This window comes from Hipposideros armiger, unplaced genomic scaffold (genome assembly GCF_001890085.2).
Source record: "Hipposideros armiger isolate ML-2016 unplaced genomic scaffold, ASM189008v1 scaffold_108, whole genome shotgun sequence".
Lineage (NCBI taxonomy): Eukaryota > Metazoa > Chordata > Mammalia > Chiroptera > Hipposideridae > Hipposideros > Hipposideros armiger.
The window spans coordinates 3628973-3655914 of record NW_017731458.1 but is presented as its reverse complement, the minus strand read 5'-3'; the positions used below and the strand labels follow the sequence as shown (position 1 = coordinate 3655914).

Genomic DNA, 26942 nt, shown 5'->3' with positions numbered 1-26942 from the left:
AATTCCCCATCACTATTCCCATCCCCCAATTCCCCAATAAAAATCTTAAAAAAAAACAGACGGAACTATCACACAAGGGAAAGCATGAGAAGTGCCAAAAAAGAACCAAACCATGCAGCCAGGGGTCTAGGGTGTCTGAGTAATCTGGGAAGAGCTGTGCTCAGTTATGTATTGTTGCGTAACAAACTACCCCAAAACTTTGTGGCTTTAAACAGACAGTAGTTATTATCTCTCAACAAGTCTACGGGTTGACTGGGCTCAGCTGGGTGGTTTTTCTGTTTAACGTGTTGTCTGGAACTGCAGCCACTTGGAAGCTCTACTGAGCTGGCATGGTCCAAGAAGACTCAGTCACATAGCAGTAGTGGTGCTGGCTGTTGGCTTGGAGTTCAGCAGAAGCTGTGAATTGGAATGCCTTAAGTCTCCTGTGACACCTCTCACAGCATGACAGCAGAGCTCTGAGATGGAACATTCCAAGCATGTAAAAATGGAATCTGCAGGTTTCTTAAGACCCAGGCTTGGAAGTTACAACATTGTGACCTCTCTGCTGCATCTGTTGGTCAAAACAAGTCACAGGACAAGCCCAATGCAAGAGGAAGAAAATGGACTACCTCTGGATGGAAGGAGTAGCAAAGAATTTGTAGCCATCTTTAATCTGCCATAGGCCGATTGAGGCAGGCCTTACAGGATGAATAGGGTTTTGACAGGCGTGGCTTTCTAAGGGAAAAGTGTTCTAGAGGAAAAAATAACAAGCCTTCAATTTGACTAGGGGGAAGGGGACCTGATAGGCCTGGGAAGATGAAGTGGAACCATGTTATAGAAGGCTTTGCATAGCAGGTAAAAGAGCTTGGATTTACACGAACAGACTGAAAAGAGTGTGGAGGACCTATCAGTGATTTTATCAGCATGGTGCAGAATTTGGGAATGACCCTTAAGGCTCCAAACCAGTTCTTTATATCTTTCCCTATAAGCCCAGAGTTAATAGTTCTGGATTTGGCTTCTCTTTCTAAAAGGAGGGAAGGGATGCTCACTCTCTAAGTTATTAGAAATGATGCCAAGTAAGCGTTTTGAAAGAGCCCTAGCAGTGCTGCAGGATTGGCCAAAATAGGAGTTGAGGGGCATGCGACTTTGTGCCAGACCTAGCGAGGCTTTTCCCGCTGCTTCAAAGGGTTAGTTACTTAGTCTTGCCCTTGTCTTTTCCCCACAGTAACCCTCCACTGAGTGAAGAGATGTTGCCTCCTGGGGAGTGGATGTGTCACCGGTGCACTGTTCGCCGAAAGGTAATTTTCTGAAAGCTTTGCTCAGAATGCTGGATCTAGAGCACTGATATTCTAGAGCTAAGACGGCCTGGCCCTAAAGGTATTTTCGTCCCTTTGTCCTGTCTCTTCCAGCCATGGACTCACCCTCATTCTCCCCATGGTGACTGTTTGGAATCCAATAGGGCCTAAAATCCAAACATGGGCTGCTGAAATGGGCAGAGGAGGTGTGTTAATTTACTGAGCCATGTTCATTCACTAGTGACAGGAGTAGTCTGATCTCCTTGTAGACCTCCTGATAAGTGGCCTGAATGTGGCAGCTATATCCATGGCTGAAAGTGACTGAAGAAAAAGAAGGCTGCTTCTCCAGCTTGATGGAAAAAGGATTTCCCTCACCCCATGGCAAATAAGTTTCTGGTATCCCAAGACTTGGCCAGGTGCATGGGGGAGGGAGGAAGAGGACTTTGAATTCACTTGTACCCCAGGTTGCCTGATCTCTTTAGCTCTCCTTCCCTTGGCTTTTATAATTCAGTACTGGCTTTGAGAACATTATTTTCTACCTTGAGATCTTCTGTGGGGTGCAGAAGCTAAATTCTCCCTTATCAAAAAAGGAAGTAGGTGTGTTTCCACCCAGATTATGAGAGAACCAATCCTCAAATTATAGGCTGTGGATTACAATTTGTCTGCGAATTGTAAACCACCTCCTGCCCTCCCCCCACAATAATTATACACCAAGCAACTTTCCTTTGTTGTGACATCACTTCTGTTTTCTTGGCCCCTGAACATGATGTCACAATGAATGATGACTTCCTTGGTTACAGAAACAGGATGAGATGATTCAGAGATTGTGGTTTATGTGTGTAACAGTTTTCAGCCTTTAAGGAGAAGGTAAACAGTTAGGCAGACATTATTTTTCAGTGTGTGCACAAGGGTTCCTATTAAAAAGCAAGCCAAGGCCAAGTCAACTACCTAATCACAGCTGTAGTTTGATTTTTCTAAAGTCCACAAAACAGACTGTCCTCCAGCCTATTCACCTCCCAAGACCTCTTCCTGTGTATCAGATTAGAGCAGAGCCAGTTAGAGATACCTGCCAGCCAGCAGGCCTTTCAAAAACTTGCCACTCAAACAAGATGGGCATGAAAGGGTTGAGAACAGCCAAGGGAGAAGAGATGAAGCCAGGGAAAGAGAGTGGAGAGGAGGAACTAACATTGTTTTAGTGCCCATCTTACACTGTGTATTTTATGTATGTTATCTCATTTAATCCATGTAACCATCTATGGGTGCTGGTAGTAGTATCTTTTAGAAAGGAAGAAACTGAGGCTCACAAATGCAGAATAACTTTGACAAGAACTCAGAGGAATTGACAGAGCCAAGATGGGAACCAAATTCTCTCTCACTCCAAAGCTCTGTTACCTCTTCATCAATTTTCTAGATGCAGAGCTACTTGCTGGGGATTATAGTATGCTGTTTTCTAACATAGTATGCTTTTTCTGAAATGTCACTCTGACCTGCTCTCAGATGGCCCTCTTTGCCTACCAGAGCCAAATCTGCCTTTTCCACCACCACCACCTCTTCTCTGCTATGGCCTCCTGTAGTTTCACTGAAGTGGATTGAAATGATACATCCTCTGGGCCTCATCAACCTCTGATGTTCAAGTCCTATTCCTAGTGGAGGTTAGATCTTCTCCCAATGCAGAGCCATCCCTCTCATATATGTGACCCTCTTTATCTTCACCATATCCCTGAGAGGAAGAGAAGAAAGGTTTTACTACTACCACTTTACAGATGGAGAAATTCGCACCCACCATCACCCAAGGTCATAGGGAATCAGGGCAGAGCTGGGACAAGATTTCAGGTCTCCTAACTGGAGACCAGTTTTGAATTTTCATTTGACCACTCTGTTTAGAGTTCTGGAGGAAAATGTATTGTCAGTCATCGAGTCCTACTGAGTACACTTAGTCTTTTCCCGTTTCCCCACCTTCCCTTTCAAAGAAGTCTCACTTTCAGAGTTCTGGTTAAACTTGAAACATTGAAAGCCACCATTCTTAGACACCATATTGCTGAGTTGCTACCCTCCTACCCACCCTTCCACCTGGTAGTGTGATTACCTTCCAGGCCGGCACCCAATCTCCCTGGACGGGGAGCTCTGCTCGCCCATTTTACTTATTACCTTTGTTTTTGCAGACTTTCTTTATTTTGAGCAAAGTTCTTAAAACCATTCATGAGGTCAGGATGCTCCAAGGCAAATTACAGTGATCTCATTTGTTCTCACTGTGTTATTCTCACTGGTCTCAGTCTCACGAAGCTTAATTCTTGCTGTGTTAATTTTTTATCCCTTTACCCCTCTACTTTGTATAGAGATATTGTGTGTTATATGATGACTTAGAGTAAATGATGTGTGATTTGTATAATTGTTTCTAACTTTCCATGCTTTTTGGTGATTCCCTGCTGCAGTAGTTTTGCCAGCTTTAGTTCAGCTGTAGCTTTGTCAGCTAACAGACCTGTGTTCCAAGTCCCTAGGTGGATGAGTTTGTGATATGTTAGAGACTTTCATAATTTTGGTTAGTGGTCTAGTAGGACTTGGTAGCATCCCTCTCTTTCTATTTTGTGTTACTTTATGTGATGGGCCTACCTGTTCATTTGCACAGAAGCGAGAACAAAAAAAGGAGCTGGGCCATGTCAATGGACTGGTGGACAAATCTGGCAAACGGACTACATCCCCCAGCAGTGACACTGACTTGTTGGACAGATCAGCTAGCAAAACTGAACTCAAGGCCATTGCCCATGCCCGGATCCTGGAGAGGAGAGCCAGCCGGCCTGGAACGCCCACATCCAACGCCAGCACAGAGACCCCCACCTCTGAGCAGAACGACGTCGATGAAGACATCATTGATGTGGACGAGGAGCCAGTGGCAGCAGAGCCGGACTATGTGCAGCCCCAGCTAAGGCGGCCCTTTGAGCTGCTGATAGCTGCCGCCATGGAGCGGAATCCCACCCAGTTTCAGTTGCCCAATGAACTGACTTGTACCACTGCACTACCAGGTTAGCCAAACCATCATGTCTCCTCCCCCATCCCAGCCTCCCCAAAGAATTATCGTCCAGCCAAAGGGCAACACTGCCAGTGGGGTCACTGTCTCAGGTTTGCTGTTCTTGGTTCTTCCTGGGGAGATCTTTGAAGGTTTTAGCTTTTACAGTGCTTATTCAGTTTTCTATTTTCCACCCTTCCCCTTACACTATTTTTTAAAAATGGGTAATACATTCACGTGGTTCAAAAATCAAAAAATATAAAAAGGCTTACAATGAAAAATTTTTTCCCACTTCTGTCTGCCATTTGCCTAGTTTCCACCTTCCTGCCCCTCACAGATATTTGGTTCTGTGTATCTCCTTCTAGAATACCCTTGTGCGTATATAAGCAAGTACAGATATTTGCTCATTATTTCCCCCTTAAATAGCATACTTGATATGCTGTTCTATACCTTGCTTTTGTTACTTAACAATATGCTGTAGAGATTTATCCATATTAATGTAGACATTCTTCCATTTTTCTCAATAGTTGCATAATGGTCCATTATAGAGATGTAACATAATTTATTTAATTTCCTGTTAAAGGACATTCAAGTTGTTCCTAATCTCTTGTTTCTATAGAGAATGCTTCAACAAATAATTTTGTAAATACATCATTGTATACATGCAAGTGTATATCTGTAAGATAAACTTCTAATATTAGAATTACTAGGTCAAAACTTTGTGTATATATAGTTTTGATAGATATTAACAAATTACCCTCTTTTTTTTTTTAACAAGTCATAGCTTCTACTTGATACCAAGAAGCTCTGCTAGATCTTATTTTCTTCCCAAGAAAGTGAAATTGGCAGACTTAAGAAACCTACTGGTCAGTAGGATGCATACGGAATCAAAGCTTTTCTGATTTCTATTAAAATGCAGTGAAACTGTAGACTTTCCCATTAGCACCTCCACAGAAAAGGCTTTTTGACCATTCGACTTGGACATTTATATTTCTTAGTATGTCAGTATCCAACCTAGGCTTCTGACCACTTAATGTTTGCAGAACATTTAGATGTGGTTCCGCCATAAAACAAGTGACTTCTGATCATGGTTCTGACTTATGTATCAGCCTCCCTTCTAAGTCATCTCACTTGAAACCAACCCAGGGGGCTTCAGAAAGAGATCCATGTCTATCTAGGCCATAGCACATGCTTTTACTGAGATCGCTTCCTTTCACTTTAATATTGTTTCTGTATCTCAGGCTAGGAACTCTGCACCCAGGAAAGTTCAGCACCACCAATTTGTCTTCTAGGTTCTAGCAAAAGGAGAAGAAAAGAGGAAACCACAGGGAAAAATGTTAAGAAGACACAGCATGAGTTAGATCACAATGGTCTCGTTCCCTTACCGGTCAAAGTCTGCTTCACGTGTAACAGGTATCTTTCTTCTGTACCAAGAGGCTCTTCTGCATATTCCACAAATGACAGTTTTTTTCCCCCTTCTATCACCTCTTCCAAACCATGTATATTAAATGTGGATGATCCAGATTCTGATGGTATGAGAGCAGACAGACTGAGTGACTAATTGACCAGAGCCTTGAATGTCTCAACAACCAATTCACAACACCGAAGTACTTATAAACCATGTTTATAGGGTTAAAATGAGAAGAATTGGAATTAAGCTGAAGCATGAGCTGTTGAGACTAGCTAGCAGGAAGAACTCTGGCCAACAGAGACACAATTCCCTGGAAACAGCAAATAATTTTTAAATCACTAAAGATGAGTTTAAAAGTAGTACAGGTATCGATGGTAGCTAGTATGCATCAGACTAAATGAATTGTTCCAAAAGCCTTTAGGTTGCCCCAATTATAGCTTCTCCTGGATGCTGGTTTCCTTCAAATAGGAGCTCAGTGACAAGAACCATCTGTTTCAATTACTGAAGATGTACTTCTTGCTTGTATGTGTTAAAGGGCAGGATAGCAGGAGAAAAAAGTTATGAAGAAGCATCCAAAGCAAAAGCTATAGGGAACTAGAGAGTGGAGTGGCAGAACTCTGAGCCAGGCCCAAACTGTGGCTCCAGTGCATCTTGAAGACCCAAGGAATATCATAGCTACAAGTCGTAATTGGCATTTGCTTAAGTCCCCTTCCTTGAACTTCCTTGAACTACGTTTACGTGAATACATCACAAAATCATTTTCCCAGCACAACTCTCTCTGGTTGTCAGAGAGTGCTCATACAAAAGAAAAATTTCTTGCTGTAGTAGAAGACTCTAAAAATGTTGCTAGAAATTTTTTTTAAATGAGGTAGTTGCCTTCTTCTAAGGAGTAGAAAGATCAAAGTAAAGTTGGCTGTCTTCCCCTGGTGGGTACTTAAGCATTGATCATTCATGGTCTGACAGCCACTTTAGTTATACTCCAAGTAAACATTCACTTCCCTACAAGACATAGTCCTCTTAGAAAACAGAGTAATGGAGAGCCTGGTGGTAGACCCCAACTTCATCCATCTTCCTAATTGTGAATGTAACTGAATCGTTGGGGGAGGAGGAGGTGGGAAAATGTTAGGATTTACGAGACTGTTCCACAGTGCAGAATTGGTTTGAAGTCTCCCATCTTACCACAGAAATGGCCTACATCTCTTTTTTACAGGAGTTGCCGCGTGGCCCCTCTCATCCAGTGTGACTATTGCCCCCTCCTGTTCCACATGGACTGCCTAGAGCCACCGCTCACTGCCATGCCCCTGGGCAGATGGATGTGTCCAAATCACATCGAACATGTGGTGGTAAGCACAGCAGTGTCACTTCAGTCTGCTACAGGGACAACTGATTCAGTAGGAAGCATAGTAAGGTTAGCTTTGTACCAGAGTTCACTATAATCTCTGAGATGTGGGTTTCTGCAGACCTACTCAGTTCTGATTATTTTGACGTGCCTCATCTGTGCATTTTGCCTTTTCTCACAATGCCTCGTTTTAGCTGCACAGGCAGACTTAACCCTCTAACGCTTGGTTGTTCGTGAATAATTTTTCTGCAGTGAATCACGCAGTTGATAGCACATCCCCAAAAGGAAGAGGGTATATAAGATCCAACCTTATAGAAATAAATGCTCTCACAGTAGTTGCTTCCACGTATTCCTGCTTCTTATTTTTGGAGGGAAAAAACTAAGAAAATTCTAAAATATTTATTCTTGTATCTCAGGAATTAGCACTGGCAGTGAACTGCCCGGTAATTTCAGAGACTCGTCACGGATGAACACCTAACCTGTCCTAGGCACCAAATGAGGCTCTTTGCCTTCTCTTGAATTCTTTACAACCACCTTGTCATGACACATAATAGGTCCTAAATAAATAACTTGTTGAATGAATGAATGGTGTTGAGGGTATTATCTCCCGGGAGTCTTGGGTGCATTTTCCAGACTGCTTCCTGGAGCTAGAAGCAGAAGTGTAGTTTGCTATCCTCAAAGGAGGTTTAGGACATTTCCTCGTAGGCACTTAGAATGGTCACTCACAAGATTGAATGGGAGAGGGCTTTGGGAGGAGCAGCTCCCTCATAAGAGTGGCCTTTCTAAATTAAAAAGGTTATTGCTGCAGACATCATCTATCAAATGGTGATAACCATGGGATGACTGTGGGCCCTTAACCTGACAGTGTGCTCCCCACCTCGTAATGAGAGGAACCTCAGTTATAGATTTGCACACATGGAAGAGAAGGGTGGCTTTGCCTTCTTTGTTTGACTTAATGCCGCTCAGAAAGGTTTATCTAAGAGGAACTAACCTCTCTGAGGCTCCATGTGAGTATCTTGTTTTGCCTTTTGCTGAACCAGGAAAAAAAAACAAAAAACCATGAGCAGTCTACCCAAATATGAATCTAAAAGAGCACCTTTCCAGCAGATGAGAAATTATTAATTGGGTAGTTTTTTATTAGCCACTTAATATTTGTGTGTTTTTTTCTCATTAACTAATCAGGGAGCTTCCACACAGATCTTTATGAATTAAAGTGTGAGGGACCAGATGTAGAAATGTGGCATCATTTCTATGTGTTGCTGCGCAAACTTCTTCTTTCCCCGCTTTGGCCTCTGAGAGCAGTCCAAGCTTTCCTGCCTCCTGTACAACAAGACTGTGATACCCAGATGAGTTCGCTAAAGCCCCCTGGCACCGTGGAGGAGGAATAGGGCAGGGCACACAGGATTCTGGTGCTGATCCCAGCTGTCAGCCAAACGCCCTTATAGGAAACCGTCCTGCTTACTGTGGGCAAGTCGCTTGTTAGGAATGGAGTCTGGGTCTCTTGAGGACCAGGGCCTGCTTCTCCTCGAAAACCTGTGGTCTGTTTAGGGTATGCTGTTAGAGTGGTGTGAGCTAGACAGAAGACTATCACAGGCTGAATTTGGAAGGGCGCTTCTTGGTTAATTCCCTATTTCCTGTCCCCCTCGAGCCTCTCTAGAGACTAGGAACATACCAGTTTTCCCTGGGTGGACTGGGCAGAGCTGAGGGAGAAAGTAGAACGTCTCATGCATGTTCCCAGCCCCCTGTCAGAAGGAACCCATTTGTCCTATTTAACCTAGAGAATAGTTGGGACAGGGATGCCTTCTGAGGTTCACCGCAAGAATGTGTCTGCTTTGTCCCTAGCTGAACCAGAAGAATATGACGCTGAGTAATCGGTGCCAGGTGTTTGACCGTTTCCAGGACACCATTTCACAGCACGTCGTCAAAGTGGACTTCCTGAACCGAATCCACAAGAAGCACCCCCCTAACCGCCGCGTGCTCCAGTCAGTCAAAAGAAGAAGCTTGAAGGTGAGTCACTACCTGGTGCAGGCAGGATGGTGGTCTCTGATTGCCTTCATGGCGTAGACAGAGGGTCATGGTCCCAATTTTACAGGTAGGGAAACTGAAGCCCCTGAGACTTGTCTGTGGTGTCTCAACAAGTAATGAATGTGACTGTACGTTTTAATACTTGCAGAGGGTGATTAGGACTATGAAGGCCAAACCCCAAAGTAGGCCTTCAAACTGTACGTCTCTGGTTCCCCGAGGATAAATGCCCTTTAGCCCCTCCCACCAAATTTAGATGTGCTCTGCTGTTACTGCCTCTCACCTGGCACTCATGCATCTCTTCCTGTTAGATGGCCCCTTTCCCAGAGCTGTCTGGTGAGGTGAAGGTGGGGGTAATTAAGCAGAGGGCCATGTGGAGAGTGAGGAGCTATCCCAACTAAGAAACTTAACGGGAAAATGTCTAAAGGAGAGTTAAATCTGTTTTTCCAAGCTGCTGTTAATGTATCACCAACACTCCTAATTGTGGTATTGCTCTAATAATATCTAACATTTGTATGCACTTGGCAGTTGCTCAAGTGTGTCCGCAGAGATTGACAGAAAAATTTTCTTTGTTGAAAAGCATTTGGTGGTGTGGAGGCTATTACTTCTCATAAACCATTCAATCCCCTCATTCATTTAACCTATAATGAATGCTATATAACCATACATAAACTGGATTTTTCTTTTGAAATAATCCCCCAGACTTTTTGTCAATAGAAACCAGCAATTCTCAAATATGGCCACTTGGTGGCAGCCACACTTTAACATCACACCACTCCCATCACCTCCAGTGGGTGTTAGTGTCAGCAAAATGTTAACTGTTGAAAATTGGATAACAAACTCTTAACTGTGTAAATATTTATACTTCAGTGGGAACACCAGTTTTCTAAAATTAAGGTGTTTTCAGTTGAGGGTAGGGTGTATTAGATGTGGCATGCCTCATACCTTAGTTAAGCAGATCTAAAAGCAATCTGGACCGTGTAATTCACCATGTAGATTTGGAAGAGAGCCTGGCTGCTGAAGTGAACAGGCCAGGAGGCCTTGATAAAATCCTGTCGTTTTATGATGCTCCCTCCCTTTTTAAATGTTTCTCTATTTTTGAGAAAAATCCAAGGACACAGGTTGCCTGAGAAGCATTTTGTACTTGTACAATTTGAGTGAAATGAGGACTAGAGCACCTGAGGACAGTGATGGAGCTCCAGTTCTGTCCTGGAACACTGGCCTTTATCCTTGATGTACAACAGTGCAGGCAAAATCAGCTAAGAACTTTATATCTTTATTGGGGATTCCTCTTCCTCCTACCCCTTCACTCTTCCCTAGGGGGCAGCCTTAGCCTAGCCTGCCACTCCATTCCTCCCCTCCCCTTCCTGGGTGACTTCAGATAAGCTCATGGCACCTGCCAAGACTGTTAATGGTGATGACTCTTAATTCCACATTCCTTGCCTTTCTCCTCATATCCAGATTCATATCTGCCTGTCCATCCAGACACCTCAATCTCAACCTGCCCAAAACCAAAATCTTCTGCCTGCAAATCTGCTCTTCCTCTTGTATTTGAATGGCAGCGATCTCCACCCAGTCCCTCAAGCCAAAATTCTGGGAACCATTTTCAGCTCTTCTTCCCTTATCCTCCCTAAGAATTGGGTCACCAAATCTGTTGGTTCTCCAAATGTTTTCCAAATCTACCAGGTGCTTTCACATCTCTGCCTTATGTGCTGCTCTCCTACCCTGTTTGCCACCATGGTCTGCCTGGAAGTTTCTTCTCAACTTCCACGTCTCAGCTCAAATACTGCCTTCCTATAAAGTTTCCCCTAATTCTAAGCTCCTGTCCCCCAGATAAAAAGAAGCACTCTTCTCTATGTTTTCTGGGGGGGTTTTGGTGTGGTTTTTTTAAGATTTTTATTGGAGAATTGGGGGAAGGGAAACAGACAAGTTGCTATCCTTTTTTGTTCTTCAGTCTAGTTGTGGAGGACGTTGCTTCACTGGCCCAAGTTGGCACCATCATTGCACTCTTCCCAGGCGAGGCAGATCAGTCGCAGGCTTCTGGACGGCTGCTCACTGCAGCTGCTGGCTGCTCACGCTGGCTGCTGGCTACACATGGTAGCTCATGGCAACCCACTACAGCAGGGGCTGCAGCCTAGCCCAGCTCCAGGTTGAGCTGTTGTTCAGCATCTTGGCTGTAAAGGGCAGTGTCACTGGCCCTCATGTGGAGTCCGAACCCGGGCCCTCTGGTGTCCCAAGCCAGCTCTTAACCATCACGCCACTCGGCCGGCCCTTCTCTATGTTTTTTTATAGCTCCTTAGGCACGCCATTATACTAGGACCCATTACATTGTACTGTAATGTTTCTGTGTTTATCTCTCCCACTAGACTGTGAGCTCCTGGAGGGCAAGGCTTAACTTTTGTTCATCTCTGGATTTCTAGGACTTGACACAGTGCCCAGACTCAGGAGGTGCTCAATAAATGTTGGTTGAATGTATGAATGATTCTTTGCTTGTATGGTTCTTTCATTCTTACATGGTGTGATTCAGTGTGTGTCTTCTGTCTCTGTGTAACAAAGAGATCTTCAATTCATGAGTCATGAATGAATGGTTGAAGAAAATTGACATTGATTGAGTGCTTATCACGAGCCAGGCCTCATGCTGAGCATTTCTTTGGTGAATGTGACCTCATTTAACTTTTTTTCTCTCAGATATTGCTCACTCACCTCCCAAACTTGACCCTAAGCAGAAGGAGCCTAGGGTACCACTCTGAAGCCCTGTTCAGTGTCAGTCTTCCACTTTTTAGGCCAAAGCAAAAGGCAGCGTGCAATGGTTTCTGGCATCTTCAGGCCATAGACCTTAATGAAGAAAAGTGGAGGCTGTGCCTGAAGTTTCTGCGCCTTCTCAGGCTAGTGTGCATATGTGTCAGAGCAAAGAGATGGTGATACAGAGCACTTGCAGCCCCCGGAGCCTGCTTGTCCCCGGAGTGGATGATGGTCCTTTGGGCATCAGCACCATGGACAGAAAAGTGTGGCCAGAGTAGAATCAACTGGACATGTTGGCACAATCTCCCTCTCCCTCCTCCTTCTGTCCTAAACAGGTTCCCGATGCTATAAAATCTCAGTACCAGTTTCCACCCCCTCTCATTTCACCCGCGGCCATTCGGGATGGGGAGCTGATCTGCAATGGGATCCCTGAGGAATCACAGATGCACCTTTTGAACTCTGAGCACTTAGCCACCCAGGCAGAACAGCAAGAGGTGAGTGAAGGCAGGGCTGGGATTCCAAATTGAATCTTCCTATCATCTCAACGCAGCTGTTATTGGAAATAGCCTCAGTGTCATTCCCATCCCCAGCTTCTACAACCCCACCCACCCCCACCCTCACTCCCCCCACCCCAGTCATTGAATATTGCAGGGAGAACCTCTGGCTCAGATTCTGAGGTAAGTAAGAGAATTACAGAGTCAACCAGCCTACTTCTCTCCATCGGTCCCCCAATATGCTGTGAGATGGGCAAAACTGTCTAATAGAAAGAACTCATGAGACCCATATAGAGGCTAGGTGATAGTGCTGGACACACAGCAGGTGCTTAAGGTACTTGCCGAATGAATATTGGTCACAAGGTGAGCCTTAGGGGCAGAGCCAGAACAGGAATTCCAAGCTCTGCTGACCAGGGTGTTGTCTGCTGAGTGTACCAACAAATCTTGTTTGGGAATGGAAATGGAATCCTATCAGGAGTCAAGCACACCCTTTCTGGGCTTCGTGATGGGACCTCGGAAACAGTGTTTATCAGCTCTGCTGTAGCCCTGGCCACTGTGGCAGGAAGGACCAGCGCCTCCCAGGCCTCTTACCCTCCTCTCCTCTCCTCTCCTTCCGTTGCAGTGGCTCTGTAGTGTTGTTGCGCTCCAGTGCAGCATATTGAAACATTTATCTGCTAAGCAGATGCCTTCGCATTGGGACTCTGAACAGACAGAGAAGGCTGATATTAAGCCTGTTATTGTGACTGACAGCTCAATCACCACCTCCCTGCAAACAGCTGACAAGGCACCTACACCTTCCCACTATCCCTTGTCCTGCCCCTCAGGGATTAGCACCCAGAATTCCCTGAGCTGCTCTCCACCCCACCAACCCCCAGCCCTAGAGGACATCAGCTGCAGTTCTTGTGCGGAAAAATCCAAGAAAGCCCCCTGTGGGACTGCCAACGGGCCAGTGAACGCAGAGGTGAAAGCCAATGGCCCACACCTCTACAGCAGTCCCACTGATTCCACGGACCCCCGGCGACTTCCAGGCGCCAACACCCCCCTACCAGGCCTCTCACACCGGCAAGGCTGGCCCCGGCCCCTCACGCCACCAGCAGCTGGGGGGCTTCAGAACCACACCGTCGGCATCATTGTGAAGACAGAGAATGCCACTGGCCCCAGCTCTTGCCCCCAGAGGAGTTTGGTTCCTGTCCCAAGCCTGCCCCCTTCCATTCCCAGCTCTTGTGCCAGCATCGAGAACACCAGCACTTTGCAAAGAAAGACTGTCCAATCACAGATAGGACCTCCGTTGACAGATTCAAGGCCACTGGGCTCACCCCCAAATGCCACCCGGGTGCTCACTCCCCCCCAAGCAGCAGGAGACAGTATCTTGGCCACAGGAGCCAACCAACGATTCTGCTCACCAGCGCCATCATCAGGTGAGTGCTACTCAGCCTTAGGGTGATTTGGAGTGATTTTATGCTCTTCCTGGCAAATAAGACTTAAGCTTTAAAAAATACTACTATATCTCTGTGAATATTTCAGAAGACTTTGATCTTTATGTTATTTGTCTTCCCCCCCATGTCTGTGATAAAAGGGGTCACATGTTAACTTGTACCCATTTTATAGGTGGGACTATTAGGCTCTGAAAGCTTAAGTAATTTCTTTAAGGTAATCTACCAAATCAATGGCAGGCTTGGAACGCAGCCTGGGTCTCCTAACTTCACCTTCCCACACCTTCTAGGCCTTGTCTTCTGCCTGTTCTGTTCTATCGCCCTAGAGGAAGGCAGCATGCGCTCTGGAACCACTGGTCGGCCTGAGGTTCTGAGTGATGGCCTCAGTGTTTCATGATGCACGTCAGAGCTTAGATCTGCACCTGATCCCGATTCTCAGAGCCAGGTCATTGGAAGGAACTTCCATGTCAGAGAAAGGAAGGCTAGAAAGCAAGCCTGCCTCCAGAATAGCTGCAGAGTGGGATGCCCCCAGAGGTTGGTCTGGCCCAAAAGCTTGCCCTCGGGCCACAGTCCAAAAGTCAACCCCTTATGTCCATACTTGTCCTCGTGTGGACCCGCTCTCTCAGTTATCTCCAGTCCGCAGTCAGGACCTCAGGGTGCTGACCTCACATCTGAACCAGGTTTCAGATGCTGCTTGAAACCCTGTGGTCCCTCCTGTCTAAACTGAAGCTGGCCTACCTGGTAAGCTGGGAGTCTCGGTAACCAGGTGACTGTGAATTCTTTGCGTGGGGGGCCCTGGTCCCAGGATGGCCCCTCTTCTCAGGCTTTTTTCCTGTCTCTGTATATCTCTTAATGCCAACCTGGATAGATTTTGCACCCTGTGACTCGACCTTGAGTAGGCAGGAATTGTAAGGGCAGGCACCACTTACATGAATGAGTAGAGGCAGCAGGAAGGTAGCCATGGCCCAGAGAAGGAAGCTACCCCACCATGTTCCCCAGAGCAGTGGATTTCACTGGTTCTCAGTGCTCTGGAGACTCCTGCGTGCCCGGGTGCACTGTCGTTCCATCTGCCCTTCCTCACCACACGTTTTTAGCTCTAGGAGTTCCAGAGCCTATGGGGTGAGAATCAAGAAGGGAACATCACCTTGGGTCCGAAATCCAGACCTGTCTCGGCAGTGGGGGATTGGACCGGTGGGTTTCCCTCAGGCGACGTAAGTAACAGTCTTCCTGCTCCGTCCCCAGATGGCAAGGTCAGCCCCGGCACGTTATCCATAGGAAGCGCTTTAACCGTACCCTCTTTCCCAGCCAACTCTACTGCCATGGTGGACCTCACCAACTCACTTCGAGCATTTATGGATGTCAATGGAGGTGAGTGAGTTGAGCTGCTGCTCTGCCACCAGCTGCTGTGGTGAAAGTGCTATCCCTATGCAGCATTCAGCTCATTTTAAAAAGAGACAGAAGGGATGCCTGATCTCAGAGGGCTAGGGGGATGGGGAGGGGAGTAGGGCAGAAAAAAAAGCCCCTTCTATCTCTGCCTTATGCATATACACATAATCAAAGATAAAGGGAAAGCAGAGCCAAGCTGACCAGTAAGAAGAGGAGAAAATCATTTTAGGCAGATCACCTGGACTTGCAGAATAAAACCAGGAGACTCGTTCCCAAAGTCAGGGAGAACTGGGGCAGATCTGGATCCCTGTGAACAGAGGGTGGTAGAAATCCAAGCCCTGATATCAGACATCCAGGCCCCTCTCCACACGCAGGCAAGTGGTTTATCTTGCCCTACCTTTCTAGGACCACTTTACCTAAAACCAAGCTACCCTACTGCAGGAGGCATCTGCCCAGGCTGCATTGGGGCCTGTCCCTTCACTGCAAATGTCTAGCGAGATGCCCAGTTCCAGATCCTTGTACCACGTTGCACTTTGGGCTCTTGGAGAAAAAGCACTTGGCTGGATTTTAGAAATGCTGAACTATTTGCTGTGACCCTTGCCTACTTCCGCATTCCATTTCCTCCTCAGCTGCTTTTTTAATCTTTCTCTTTGGTTAATAGAAATCGAGATAAATATGCTGGACGAGAAGCTGATCAAGTTTCTGGCCTTGCAGAGAATACATCAGCTTTTCCCCTCCCGGGTCCAAACTTCACCGGGCAGTGTCGGGGCACATCCGCTGGCTTCTGGAGGGCACCACACAGAAGGTGCGCATGCACACCTGCTCCCACACCACACCGTCAGCTCTCCCCTGCGCGAATGGCCATCTTCCCTCCATGGAGAACCTCAGCTTTCAATATCTCAGTCCCCCGTGCATGCCTTTAATGGGATTAATAAAGCACCATATTTCTTTTTTGAGAAAACAGGAACAAAATGGCATCCGCAGCTTTTAGCTCAAACTCAGGGAAGTCTGCTATAACTTTCATACACATCCACTTGGAGACACAGAGAGCAGCTACAAGTGCCTTTGGGTATATGTGGTGTGCTTTCTGCTCAGTTGCTCAAACATTCAGGTTAGAAGGGTTTCCCAAAAGGTGAGAGAATAACATTTGGGCTAGCCTCCTGGGAATTCTTCCCAAGAGGTTAAGGCGGCTTAGGATATCACTTTGAGCCCTTAAGGGTGTGGTCCTCAGACTGGCAGCATCAGCATCGCCTGAGAACTTGTTAGAAATGCAGAATGTGGGCCTCATCTCAGACCTACAAAATCAGAATCTGCATTTTGGCAAGATCTCTTGGCAATTCATATACACCTTAAAGTTTGAGAAACCCTGCTCTGTGCCTTCTTTTTTTGCACAGCCTCCCTATATTATAGTATCAGCTAGTACATCCCTGACAAACCAACCAACAGCCCAGGAGCTTAAAGTGCCATTACCTTGAATTCTATGACCATCAAAGCTGGTCTCTCTTACCCCATGTTGCAAATGTTGTGAGTGGGGAGAGATCCTCACCCTGAAGCTGCCCAGGGTCCAAAGGGAGTTCGGAAGGATTCCTCATCCAGTGGAATTACTTTCTTCTGGTCGTAAGCCAAAGGTCCCAGTTCTGTTGGTTTATGTTTGAGCCACAGGTTCTGTTGTGTTTGAGTGCCAGGTTCTGATTTTCCAAATGATCCTATCCTTGTTATTGTCTTATAGTGCAAAGAAAGGAGGTACAGGCCCGAGCTGTGTTCTACCCTCTCTTAGGGTTGGGAGGAGCTGTGAACATGTGCTATCGAACCCTCTACATCGGGACAGGTGAGCCAGTTGGGAGAGGCGCTGAGGCCATTCAGCCCTAAACACTGACATCCTTACTCTCAGATGCTAGAAAGAGGTGAGGGAACCCCTCTCCAGGGCTGACTGGGGTAACCCAGTGGATGTCCCGACCCGAGGGACTAAGTAAGAAAGGAGACTATCAGCTGCTTGTCTTCCCTGGCTCAGACCCTTTTGCTTTTATGCTCAGTGTGGTATCAGGAGATATGAAAGTCAGCTCTGACCGCTGCTCAGTAAGGCATTTTAAGCTTCACGAATACCCAAGGAGAGAGCAAATTCTTTGTCCCTGGAAAAGTGGTAGGGCTCACACATACCTGAGCTTTATTTAGCCCTCTGTCTTATACAGAGGGACAGACAGATTAGCCCATAGCCTAAACATTTCCCTTTCTTTCAGATGATATGATTTATAGTTTGCACCCCATGTTGTGCTCTCAAGGAAATATCCTTTTCAATAGCTCACTGTTGTTTATGTTTGAACCACAGATAGCATAAACCTCTGGGCAGCAGCCCCATGTTCCGGAGCAGATCAGCTGGCAGGGACAGCTGTTCTTTAGCAGGGGGTTGGGAAAGACGTTGACTTTAGTTCAAAACTAGGAGAGGGCCCTGACCTACCCACCCCTTGAGGTCTCTACTAGTGCCCACCCACCTCCCCCACACGTACACCTTACAACCTGGTCTCTGCCTGCCTGTTCCTCTACTCCTGTCACCTTGCAGGAGCTGACATGGACGTGTGCCTTACAAACTATGGTCACTGTAACTACGTGTCCGGGAAACATGCCTGCATATTCTACGATGAGGTGAGGGAAGCTCTCCCAACCTGAGGCCTCTCCCAAGCTCTGCGTTTTTGTTCAGCTCCCCCATGGTGAGGGGCAAGGGGTTGGGGGGTCCTCTCCTCTCCCTGTCATCCTGGGAGAAGAGGAGCCTTGGTGCGAAGGGCATTCTACCATGGCTCCCTGCTCCTTAGGAGCAAGGCCACCATTTCCCCTGAGGTTGGTCACAGGCTCAGCAGGGAGAGCCCAAGCAGGGAAGGGGACCAGCATAAGGAGGAAGGAAGGCAAGCCCACTGGGTATGACCCTGTGCGTTTAATCATCTCATGTGCCAGTGATTTCAACAGGAGCCAGTGCTGAAGAGGCAGAGTAAAGGAGGGGTGGGAGAGCGGGGTTGGGGGTGCTAGGAAGGAAGGCTTCCCCGAGGAGGTGAGGCTTGAGCCCCAGTCATAAGAAACAGGGAAGTAGGGCATGATCAGGGAAGAAAGAGAGCTTCCCAGGCAGAGCAGCACGGCCTTCTCCATGTGTCCTCTCTCCCCTTAGCCCCAGGCCCCACGCAGCAGACCACACATCTTATCTTCCCTCCTCCTCCTCAGAATACCAAACATTATGAGCTGTTAAACTACAGTGAGCACGGGACAACGGTGGACAATGTGCTGTATTCATGTGACTTCTCTGAGAAGACCCCGCCAACCCCCCCAAGCAGTATTGTTGCCAAAGTGCAGAGTGTCATCAGTAAGTTGGAACAGAGGCCTGTGGCCACAGAGCCTGCCATTTTTGGACACGTACTCCAAGGCCCTGGTCAGAGTGGTTCTGGCTGGCTGCCAGTGACAGACATGCTGTATCTTGCCTTCCCAGCCCTCTTGGCCAGGTTCTTGCTCGTGGGCCTAGGGAAGGCCATGGAGAAGCAAGGGCTGTGTACCTGCTTATATACACATGTGTTTGGGGACTTCAGACTCCACCAGTCAGTCCCTTCTGAGCGTCCCTCACTCCAGTCATGCAGCAGTTAAAATGGGGAGATGCAGGGGCCCAACCCTGGCAAACAGCCCAGATGGGTGGGCTGCTCACTGTTCTTCTCTAGTGACCATCTCCTTTTTTCCCAGGGCGCCGCCGGCACCAGAAACAGGACGAGGAGCCAAGTGAGGAGGCAGCCATGATGAGCTCCCAGGCCCAGGGGCCACAGCGGAGACCCTGCAACTGCAAAGCCAGCAGCTCGAGCTTGATTGGGGGCAGTGGGGCCGGCTGGGAAGGCACGGCCTTACTGCACCACGGCAGCTACATCAAGCTGGGGTGCCTGCAGTTTGTCTTCAGCATCACTGAGTTTGCGACCAAACAGCCCAAAGGCGATGCCAGCCTGCTGCAGGATGGGGTCTTGGCCGAGAAGCTCTCTCTCAAGCCCCACCAGGGCCCCGTGCTGCGCTCCAACTCTGTTCCCTAGGACTGGTGGCTACCCCGTCACCCGCCTGTCCATCCAACCCAAGACTCCTGCAATGCAAAAATGTACACAAACCAAGCCCGGGTTTTTTTCTATACTCCACCAGAAACCCTTTAACTACAATCTTTGCATGAAATGAAGAAAAACCTTTTGACTGTTTTTTAAAAATCCTTTTTCTTTTATCAAGTTCTAGGGGGCATTTGCACATATATTTGTACTCAACATTTCATGGGAAAGCGGCAGACCCGAGCTGAGGAACAGCGTGGGCAGGGAGGGGAAGGCCAATGGTCTGGACACTTCCTCCAACACACAACCGTTCCCCACCCACCCCCTGCTCCCTCCCCCTCGCCCGCCGTTGTAAAATAATCAGAAACTTGTTCTATTTTGTGGCAGTGACAATAGTTTTATATTAAAAGAAAAAAATACAGTTTTCATACAGCAAAATCTATACAATATCATTGTTTTATTTAATATAAAGATCGCTACCCACCCTCCTTCCATGGTTCCCACCCTCCAAGTTTTTTTCCCTTTCTGCAGCGGTTGCACTACAGGTAGCTACTGTGTATTATGGACAAATGAGAATTCTTTTTCTGGCTGTCCATCTATTTTATTTCAAATAAGGAAAAGTGTATTTGGATTTTGTGTAAATACATCTAGTGATGACATTTTTTCAATGTTTTTAAAAACTGTACAGTACTACATGTGGTAGCGCGTTTTCTTCAAATTGTCTATTGTAGCAAAAACGTTTTTGTCGTAAACCTGTTTTGTCTCCTTTTTTTGTTCTCTTGCCACTTCTCTCCTCTTCCTCCCACCCCTGGCTCCCTTCTCTCCTCCCACACCCACAACTAGTACCAATGTACATAGTAATTGTAATGTTTTAGACTTTACAGAAACTTTCCTGTATTCTGTATATAAAAAAACAAAAATACTTCAAATTATGTTTTCTGCCTGTCTGTCCTACCTGTCATCACTTTTGGAGGAGACCCTCCCCAAGATCCTGGTCCCACAGTCTCATGGGACAAGTCTTGTTCCCCAAGGGAAGTCAGGAGAGGGGAGGTGTTGGAGAAAAGTGAGCCTAAGGTGTGTGTGGGGGTAGAAGTGTATCCACTAAGGGGCTGTTGTGTGGCTTTGGGTGACTTGAGGGAGGTTAGAGGGCTTGATCACTTGACATCAGATTCTGCAAGATTCCAAGAGTGTGCAAGTCCCTGCTCCTGTTGGCTCTGAAACCAAGACATTAAAATGAGCTGGCCTGAGACCTCTACAATCTGATCAGAAGCTTTAATCTGAGGATTTGGGGCTGCCTTTGGTTCCAGTTGTTTGCTATCATATTTTATTCATCTATTCTGGGAGAAGTCATAACACCTGGTTTTGTCCCTTCTCTGTCAGCCTTAGCTGGGCGTGGAGCAATTTATTTATTCAAGTATCACTTGACCCTTCTCTTTTCTGTGCCTGGCCCTTGTTAGGACATGGGTTTTGGGCTAAGTCACAGACCTTACGTGAAAAACTCTCCGGGAAGTTTGACTCCTTAGGTAGAGCGCACCTGTGTTTATCACAGCACTCCCAGGTAGGTGGTACCTGTTGGCCTGTCAGGATTTTGCTTTAGGGATGGAGGGTGCATCCATTTGTTTAATACTCCATCCCCAGCCTCATCCCACAGCATCTATTAATACAATTGAACCCTGAATCCACAGTGTAGCTAAATAGGAAACTCCCAGGAATCCCCATGTCCCAGGATTTCACCTACCCATCTAGCTTTGCCCTGCCCAGATGGGCCTCGAACTCCTTAAGGGCAGAAATATATGTTGTTTGGCTCCATATTTCTAAGGCTAACTGCACTGCTGGGCACACCATAAATGCCAAACAATGGATACTAAATTGTGTTGGATTTCTCAGGCAAGGTCCTGGCAAGTCACCTGGCCAGGAATACCCTTACCCCAATGGCTCCTTAGCTGTCCCCACCCACCTTGCCATCATAGTCACTTCCATTGACTGATGGAGCTTCTTTACCCATTTCTACCGCCTGTGAGAACCATTCCAGAGGCGAATTTTCCTTTGGAGGTCAGATAAATGTTACACACTCCCTGCTTCCCTTCAGAAATGAAGGGGGTGGGGAGCACGGGCAGGAAGATATATGATTGAATCCCCACAGCCCTTAACTGATGGTGCCACCCTGAACACACTGACTGCATCATTTCTCTGGCCTTGATGGGAAGAACAGGAAAGAATCCTAGAAGCTGAGGGTGGAATGTGAAGACAGGAATGTAAGGACTTGTTTATGGAGGGCAAGGAATCCAGGACTGAACTTAAGACACAACAGCATTCATGTACATGCACCTCTCCAGAAGGGAAGGACTCTTACATACTCGTACTGACACCAGAGGACTCACATACCCTGTTAGCCTCTCCTGTAAGCCCTCACTCAGCTCTAGGGCGCCACACAAAGGACAGATACATCCGATGTTCATTCAAGCGCACACACAGGCAGAAACTACAAGATGCATGCACACACCTGGAGGGGCTCCCAGTGACTTGGACGCAAACATGTAAAAGGTGCTCACACAGGATTCAGAGGCACGAACACAACCTGAAAGGTGATCCCAGGGCCCATTGGGCACATTACACACCAAAAACTCATTCACACACACGGTATATAGATGCTGTACAAACCTAGAAGGCACTTCCAGGGTGCCCGTGCGCACATACACGCATCTAGAACGAGTTAACGCAGGCACACACCTAGAGGGCGCTCCCAGGGCCCAAATGCACACACGCCCCAAGATGTTCGCACGAGCACACAAGGACACAGACGCACGCCTAGGGGGCGCTCGGGCCCACGCGCACAGGCACGCACACACACCCCTGCCCTGCCTCCCGCCAGCCTCCGCCTCCGCCTCCGCCTCCGCCTCCGCCTCCGCCTCCGCCTTCTGGAGATCCAGGCTCGCCCGGCGCCCTTCCAGGCTGGTGCCTGGCGGATCCGTAGCCGCTGGGCGGCGATCCCAGGCGGCCTGGGACCTAGGCGGGAGCCTGGAGGTGTGGCCGTCATGGAGGCGCTGCTGCTGGGCGCGGGGTTGCTGCTGGGCGCCTACGTGCTTGTCTACTACAACCTGGTGAAGGCCCCGCCGTGCGGCGGTATCGGTAGCCTGCGGGGCCGCACGGCAGTGGTCACGGGTAAGTGTGAGCGGATGAGTTGTGGGGAGGCCGGGGCCGCGGGGGCCCACCTCGCTCAGCTGGGCTCCCTCCCGCCCTCCGCAGGCGCCAACAGCGGCATCGGGAAGATGACTGCGCTGGAGCTGGCGCGCCGCGGAGCGCGTGTGGTGCTGGCCTGCCGGAGCCGGGAGCGCGGTGAGGCGGCCGCTTTTGACCTCCGCCAGGTGAGGGAGGGCGGGGACGGGTGGAACGGTGAATAGAGGGCAAACACACCCGGACACAGGTGGGTGAGGAAAGCAGCTCTAGGGAATTCAGCCCCGGAGAGGAGAGTGCGCCTTGGTTCCTTAAGTGGGGAAGACGGGGTGCACTGGTGTTCTAGTCACACAGGGAAGGAGCACCAGACCCAAGCTGGGAAATGGGCTTCCTGAAGGAAGTAATTGCTGTTCTAAGACGTTTAAGGATTGTTAGAAGTTACATTAATGAAAGACAGTAGGGGAGGGAACAGCAGGGGGAACAGCATGTGCAAAGGCCCTGAGGCAAGAAAGCTAGCTTGATTTAAGAAACTGAAAAAAGGGGGAAAAAAGGTTTAATTAGGCTGGCTGGAGCACAGAGTATGGGGGAAAGAAGTGAAATGAAGGGGCTGTAGGTCCTGAGCCAGGGCCAGGTTCTGGAGGCCCTTATAGGCCTTATTGAGGAGCTCGGATTTTATAGGATGGGCAGTGGAGAGGCCAGTGAAGGGTCTTCAGCAGGCTCTGGACTGTCAGAATAGCCTTTTAGAACCATGAAGCCTGTGTGGTGCCTGGACTGTAGGGGCTAAGAGTGGGTGAAAGGAGACCAATGAGAAGTCTGTTGTAGATTTTAGGATAAGGCAAAGAGGATGATGATGATAATAACAGCAAGTACCTACACAGTGCTTGCTGACTGTGTGCTAGGCACTGTTCTAAGTATTTTACACATATTAACTCGTTTAATCTTCACAACTCTATGAGATAGGTACTGTTAGATGAGATAAATACTATTATTATTCTTCCCATTTCACAGTGAGAGAAGTGAGGCCCAGAGAGCTTAAGTATCTTGCCCAAGGTCACACTCTAGTAAAAGGCAAAGTCAAGATTTACATCGAGTTCACACACTTATCCACATCATTCTAATGCATAGGGGCAGATCTTAGTAATGTTAGGAAGTAGACTGTCAGTGCCTGGGAGGAGGGAAGAAAGGAGAGGTGCCTGGTGACAAGCCCAGCCCTTGCCCGCTCCACAGGAGAGTGGGAACAATGAGGTCATCTTCATGGCCTTGGACTTGGCCAGTCTGGCCTCCGTGCGGGCCTTTGCCACTGCTTTCCTGAGCTCTGAGCCACGGCTGGACATCCTCATCCACAATGCCGGTGAGGGGCAGCANCCACTGCTTTCCTGAGCTCTGAGCCACGGCTGGACATCCTCATCCACAATGCCGGTGAGGGGCAGCATGCCCAGCGGGGGGGCGCGGGGGGGGCGCGGCAGTGGGTGGCTGGGGGCAGTCGTCCCCTCCAGCCAGGCCTTGCCAAGGGCCAGTGGGAAGGATGCCCCCTACCGCCATCTCACAGATGGGGACTCCGAGGCCTATGGGGATCCCTCCAGAGTAATTGCTCACACCTAGCCCCTGTCCCAGGGATCAGTTCCTGTGGCCGAACGCGTGAGCCCTTTAACCTGCTGCTGCGAGTGAACCACATCAGCCCCTTCCTGCTGACACATCTGCTACTGCCCCGGCTGAAGACATGCGCCCCCAGCCGCGTGGTGGTGGTATCCTCAGCGGCCCACCGGCGAGGGCGCCTTGACTTCACATGCCTAGACCGCCCAGTGCTGGGCTGGCGGCAGGAGTTGCGGGCATATGCCGACAGCAAGCTGGCCAACGTATTGTTTGCCCGGGAGCTTGCCACTCAGCTTGAGGGCACTGGCGTCACCTGCTATGCAGCCCACCCAGGTAAGGCCTGTCTCTTTGGCTGCTCTGTTCTGCTTTGATTTTCCCACCCCCATACTCGCCCCATCCTGTGCTTCCCACAGCATCTCACTGAGCCACAGAATCTCAGAGCAGGAAGCAAGCATGGTCCAAGGAGAAACCTGTTCCTTGCTGATCTTGGAACCAGGCTCACCTCGTCTGGGCTCTTCCTCTCACACCACAAGCTTGGATGCTGATGACTGGGTAGGGTATGGCCATGAATAAGGCCCAGATTTTCACCCCAAGGAGCCATCCATATGACTGAGTTTACTGTAATATGATGATAATGATGAAGATAGCTAATGATTATTCATTCAAGCAGCATTTACTGAGTACCTACTATGTACCAGGCATTAGTCTTAGTGCTAGGAATATAGCAGTGAACAAAACAAGACCCTATCCTTGTAGAGTTTACATTCTAGTTTAGGGGAGGAGGAGACCGCAATAAATAAATACAGAGGGTGCCAAAAAAAGTATACACATTTTAAGCAAGAAAAAAAACTATTAAAATTGTAATACAGAATATATACCGATGGCAAAAGATGAAGACAAGTCACGTTTGACTTCTGCAGTTACAAGAGGTGCTCAAAGTAGTTACCATCAGCATAATTTTAATAGTTTTTTTCCTTTCTTAATATGTATATACATTTTTTTGACACCCTCTGTATATACAATGGTAGTTGGCGATAAAGTGCTATGGGGAAAGAGAAAACAGGGTAAGGGGAATATGAAATGACAGGGGGGTGCTGTTTTATCTATGGCAGTGAAGGAAGACACCTGAAAAGGTAACATTCGAATAGAGGCCTGAAGGAGATGAGAGAATGAGCCATGTGGCTTTCTGGGGAGAAGAGTGTAAAGAACAGAGCAAATAACAAGTGCCTGGTGTGCTTGAGAAAGACCAGGGATCCTGGTGTGGCTGGAACAGAGAGGGGGGGCAGAGTGGCAAGAGTGGAGGGGTAAAGATGGACTGGGTCATCTAGGGTCTGGAGGTCCACTGTAAGCATTTGGCTTTTAGTCTGAATGAGTCAAGGATGAATACAACGCATCCCTGCCTTTAAGGGACAGGTTACAGGATAACAAAAGCTACCCTATCCATATTACCATAGTGCATTTTAGATAGTCATTGCCTATAGCTCATTAGTAATTATAATAGTGACAATAATAATCACAACTAATCTTTTACCAAGCTTTTATTATACTCCATATCTCTCATGTCCAAGAGTGGCTGGTCTACCATAGGTGTTAATAAATGTTTGGTAGATAAACAGAGGAACAGGACTTGAGCGATAAGAAAATATGGAGAGACAGAATTGTTCCACCCAGAACACAGCATGAGCAAAATCTGGGAGATGGGGATGTACAAGGGGTTTGATTGGAGAAGAGGCTTGCTTTTGCAAATGAGTGAGGTCACCTTGTGGGGGCCCTGAATGCCTGGTAAACACTATCCTGGTTTCCCTGAAACTGGACTCTGTTCCCCACTCCCTTCTAGCCCTGTTTATGCAGCTCTTACCCTGGGCCCTCACCCACTATCCTCCCCCACTCCTTACTTTCTCCTGTCCACAGGGCCTGTGAACTCAGAGCTGTTCCTGCGCCACGTTCCCGGATGGCTGTGCCCACTTTTGCGCCCACTGGCTTGGCTGCTGCTGCGAACACCAGGAGGGGGTGCCCAGACCCCTCTGTACTGTGCTCTACAGGAGGGCATTGAGCCCCTCAGTGGGAGATACTTTGCCAACTGCCATGTAGAGGAGGTGCCTCCAGCCTCCAGAGACGACCGGACAGCTCACCGACTATGGGAGGCCAGCAAAAGGCTGGCAGGGCTTGGGCCAGTGAAGGATGCTGAATCTGATGAAGACCCCCAGCCCAAGGACCCCGGGGCCCCATCTTTTCTGAGTAGCCCTCATCTTGAGGAACCTACAGTTTCTGAACCCTACCCCAGCCCACAGAGCTCACCAGACTTGTCTAAGGTCACACACAGAATTCCAGTTAAAGCTGAACCTGAGCCCTAAGCCTCCTAATCCCCTGCTGGGATGCTTTCTGTGGCCCTTGGTGGCCCTTGAAAAACCTTAGCTGTGTGCCAAGCCATGGCCTGGCCATTGAGGGGTTTGCAATTTTTACATCCATGGTTACTTTCTGGGGCTTTAAGGTATGTTCTGGACAGCCCTTTTTCTGATGGAAGGACATAATGGATGATTATTTCTTCCTGTGAATGACAGTAAGCCCAGATTGTGAAATGCACTTGGGGGGAGGGGAATTCCAAAAAATCGCTTCTCAGGAATTTGAATTTCCTATTTCCAGGCCCCACCCTCGGTGATGCTGATCAGCTCTGGATGAGGGCCTGGGAATTTGTAATTTGATGCACTGCCAACATTAAGAAGTACGAATTGTGCCCTTTGCGACCACGTAGCTAGGTAGTTAAATTATCCCCGTTATACAAGACGGAATTAGGCAGCAGAGGTAACAGCCCGGGCGGTCTGGCTCCAGGGCCGACTGCTGTAAGGTGGGTGCTGGGGAGGCAAGGAAGGACGTTTGTTATCGAGGCGACCCGTGGGAGCAGGGGGATGCCTTCCCAGGGTGCTTCAGGGCTGGGCCCCCAAGAGCCCGTCCCGCGTGTAATAAAGCGTGTTGACTGCCGAGGCTCGCGCCAGTTGCTCCTTCTCTCGACGTGCCGGC

The 26942-nt window shown here is 48.2% G+C and overlaps 2 protein-coding genes across 3 annotated transcripts in view; both read left to right on the top strand.

Annotated features, from left to right (window-relative positions):
• Positions 1 to 20089, top strand: part of PHF12 (PHD finger protein 12) — a 38795-nt gene extending 18706 nt beyond the window's left edge. For both annotated transcript variants that reach the window (XM_019647077.1, XM_019647078.1), the window contains exons 3-15: positions 1205 to 1277; positions 3901 to 4294; positions 5571 to 5691; positions 6900 to 7032; positions 8871 to 9035; positions 12128 to 12286; positions 12909 to 13704; positions 14962 to 15087; positions 15767 to 15910; positions 16835 to 16933; positions 17663 to 17745; positions 18313 to 18451; positions 18820 to 20089. In XM_019647077.1, coding sequence (XP_019502622.1) covers positions 1205 to 1277; positions 3901 to 4294; positions 5571 to 5691; positions 6900 to 7032; positions 8871 to 9035; positions 12128 to 12286; positions 12909 to 13704; positions 14962 to 15087; positions 15767 to 15910; positions 16835 to 16933; positions 17663 to 17745; positions 18313 to 18451; positions 18820 to 19154 — 2767 coding nt within the window. In that variant the 3' untranslated portion in view covers positions 19155 to 20089. The remainder of the gene's footprint in view (positions 1 to 1204; positions 1278 to 3900; positions 4295 to 5570; positions 5692 to 6899; positions 7033 to 8870; positions 9036 to 12127; positions 12287 to 12908; positions 13705 to 14961; positions 15088 to 15766; positions 15911 to 16834; positions 16934 to 17662; positions 17746 to 18312; positions 18452 to 18819) is intronic.
• Positions 20090 to 22044: 1955 nt separating this feature from the next.
• DHRS13 (dehydrogenase/reductase 13) lies at positions 22045 to 26900 on the top strand. Its single transcript, XM_019647099.1, has 5 exons — positions 22045 to 22319; positions 22404 to 22522; positions 23559 to 23682; positions 23946 to 24257; positions 25836 to 26900. The coding sequence occupies exons 1-5, from the start codon at positions 22193 to 22195 to the stop codon at positions 26276 to 26278; spliced, it is 1125 nt and encodes a 374-aa protein (XP_019502644.1). The 5' UTR covers positions 22045 to 22192; the 3' UTR covers positions 26279 to 26900.
• The last annotated feature ends 42 nt before the right edge of the window (positions 26901 to 26942 follow it).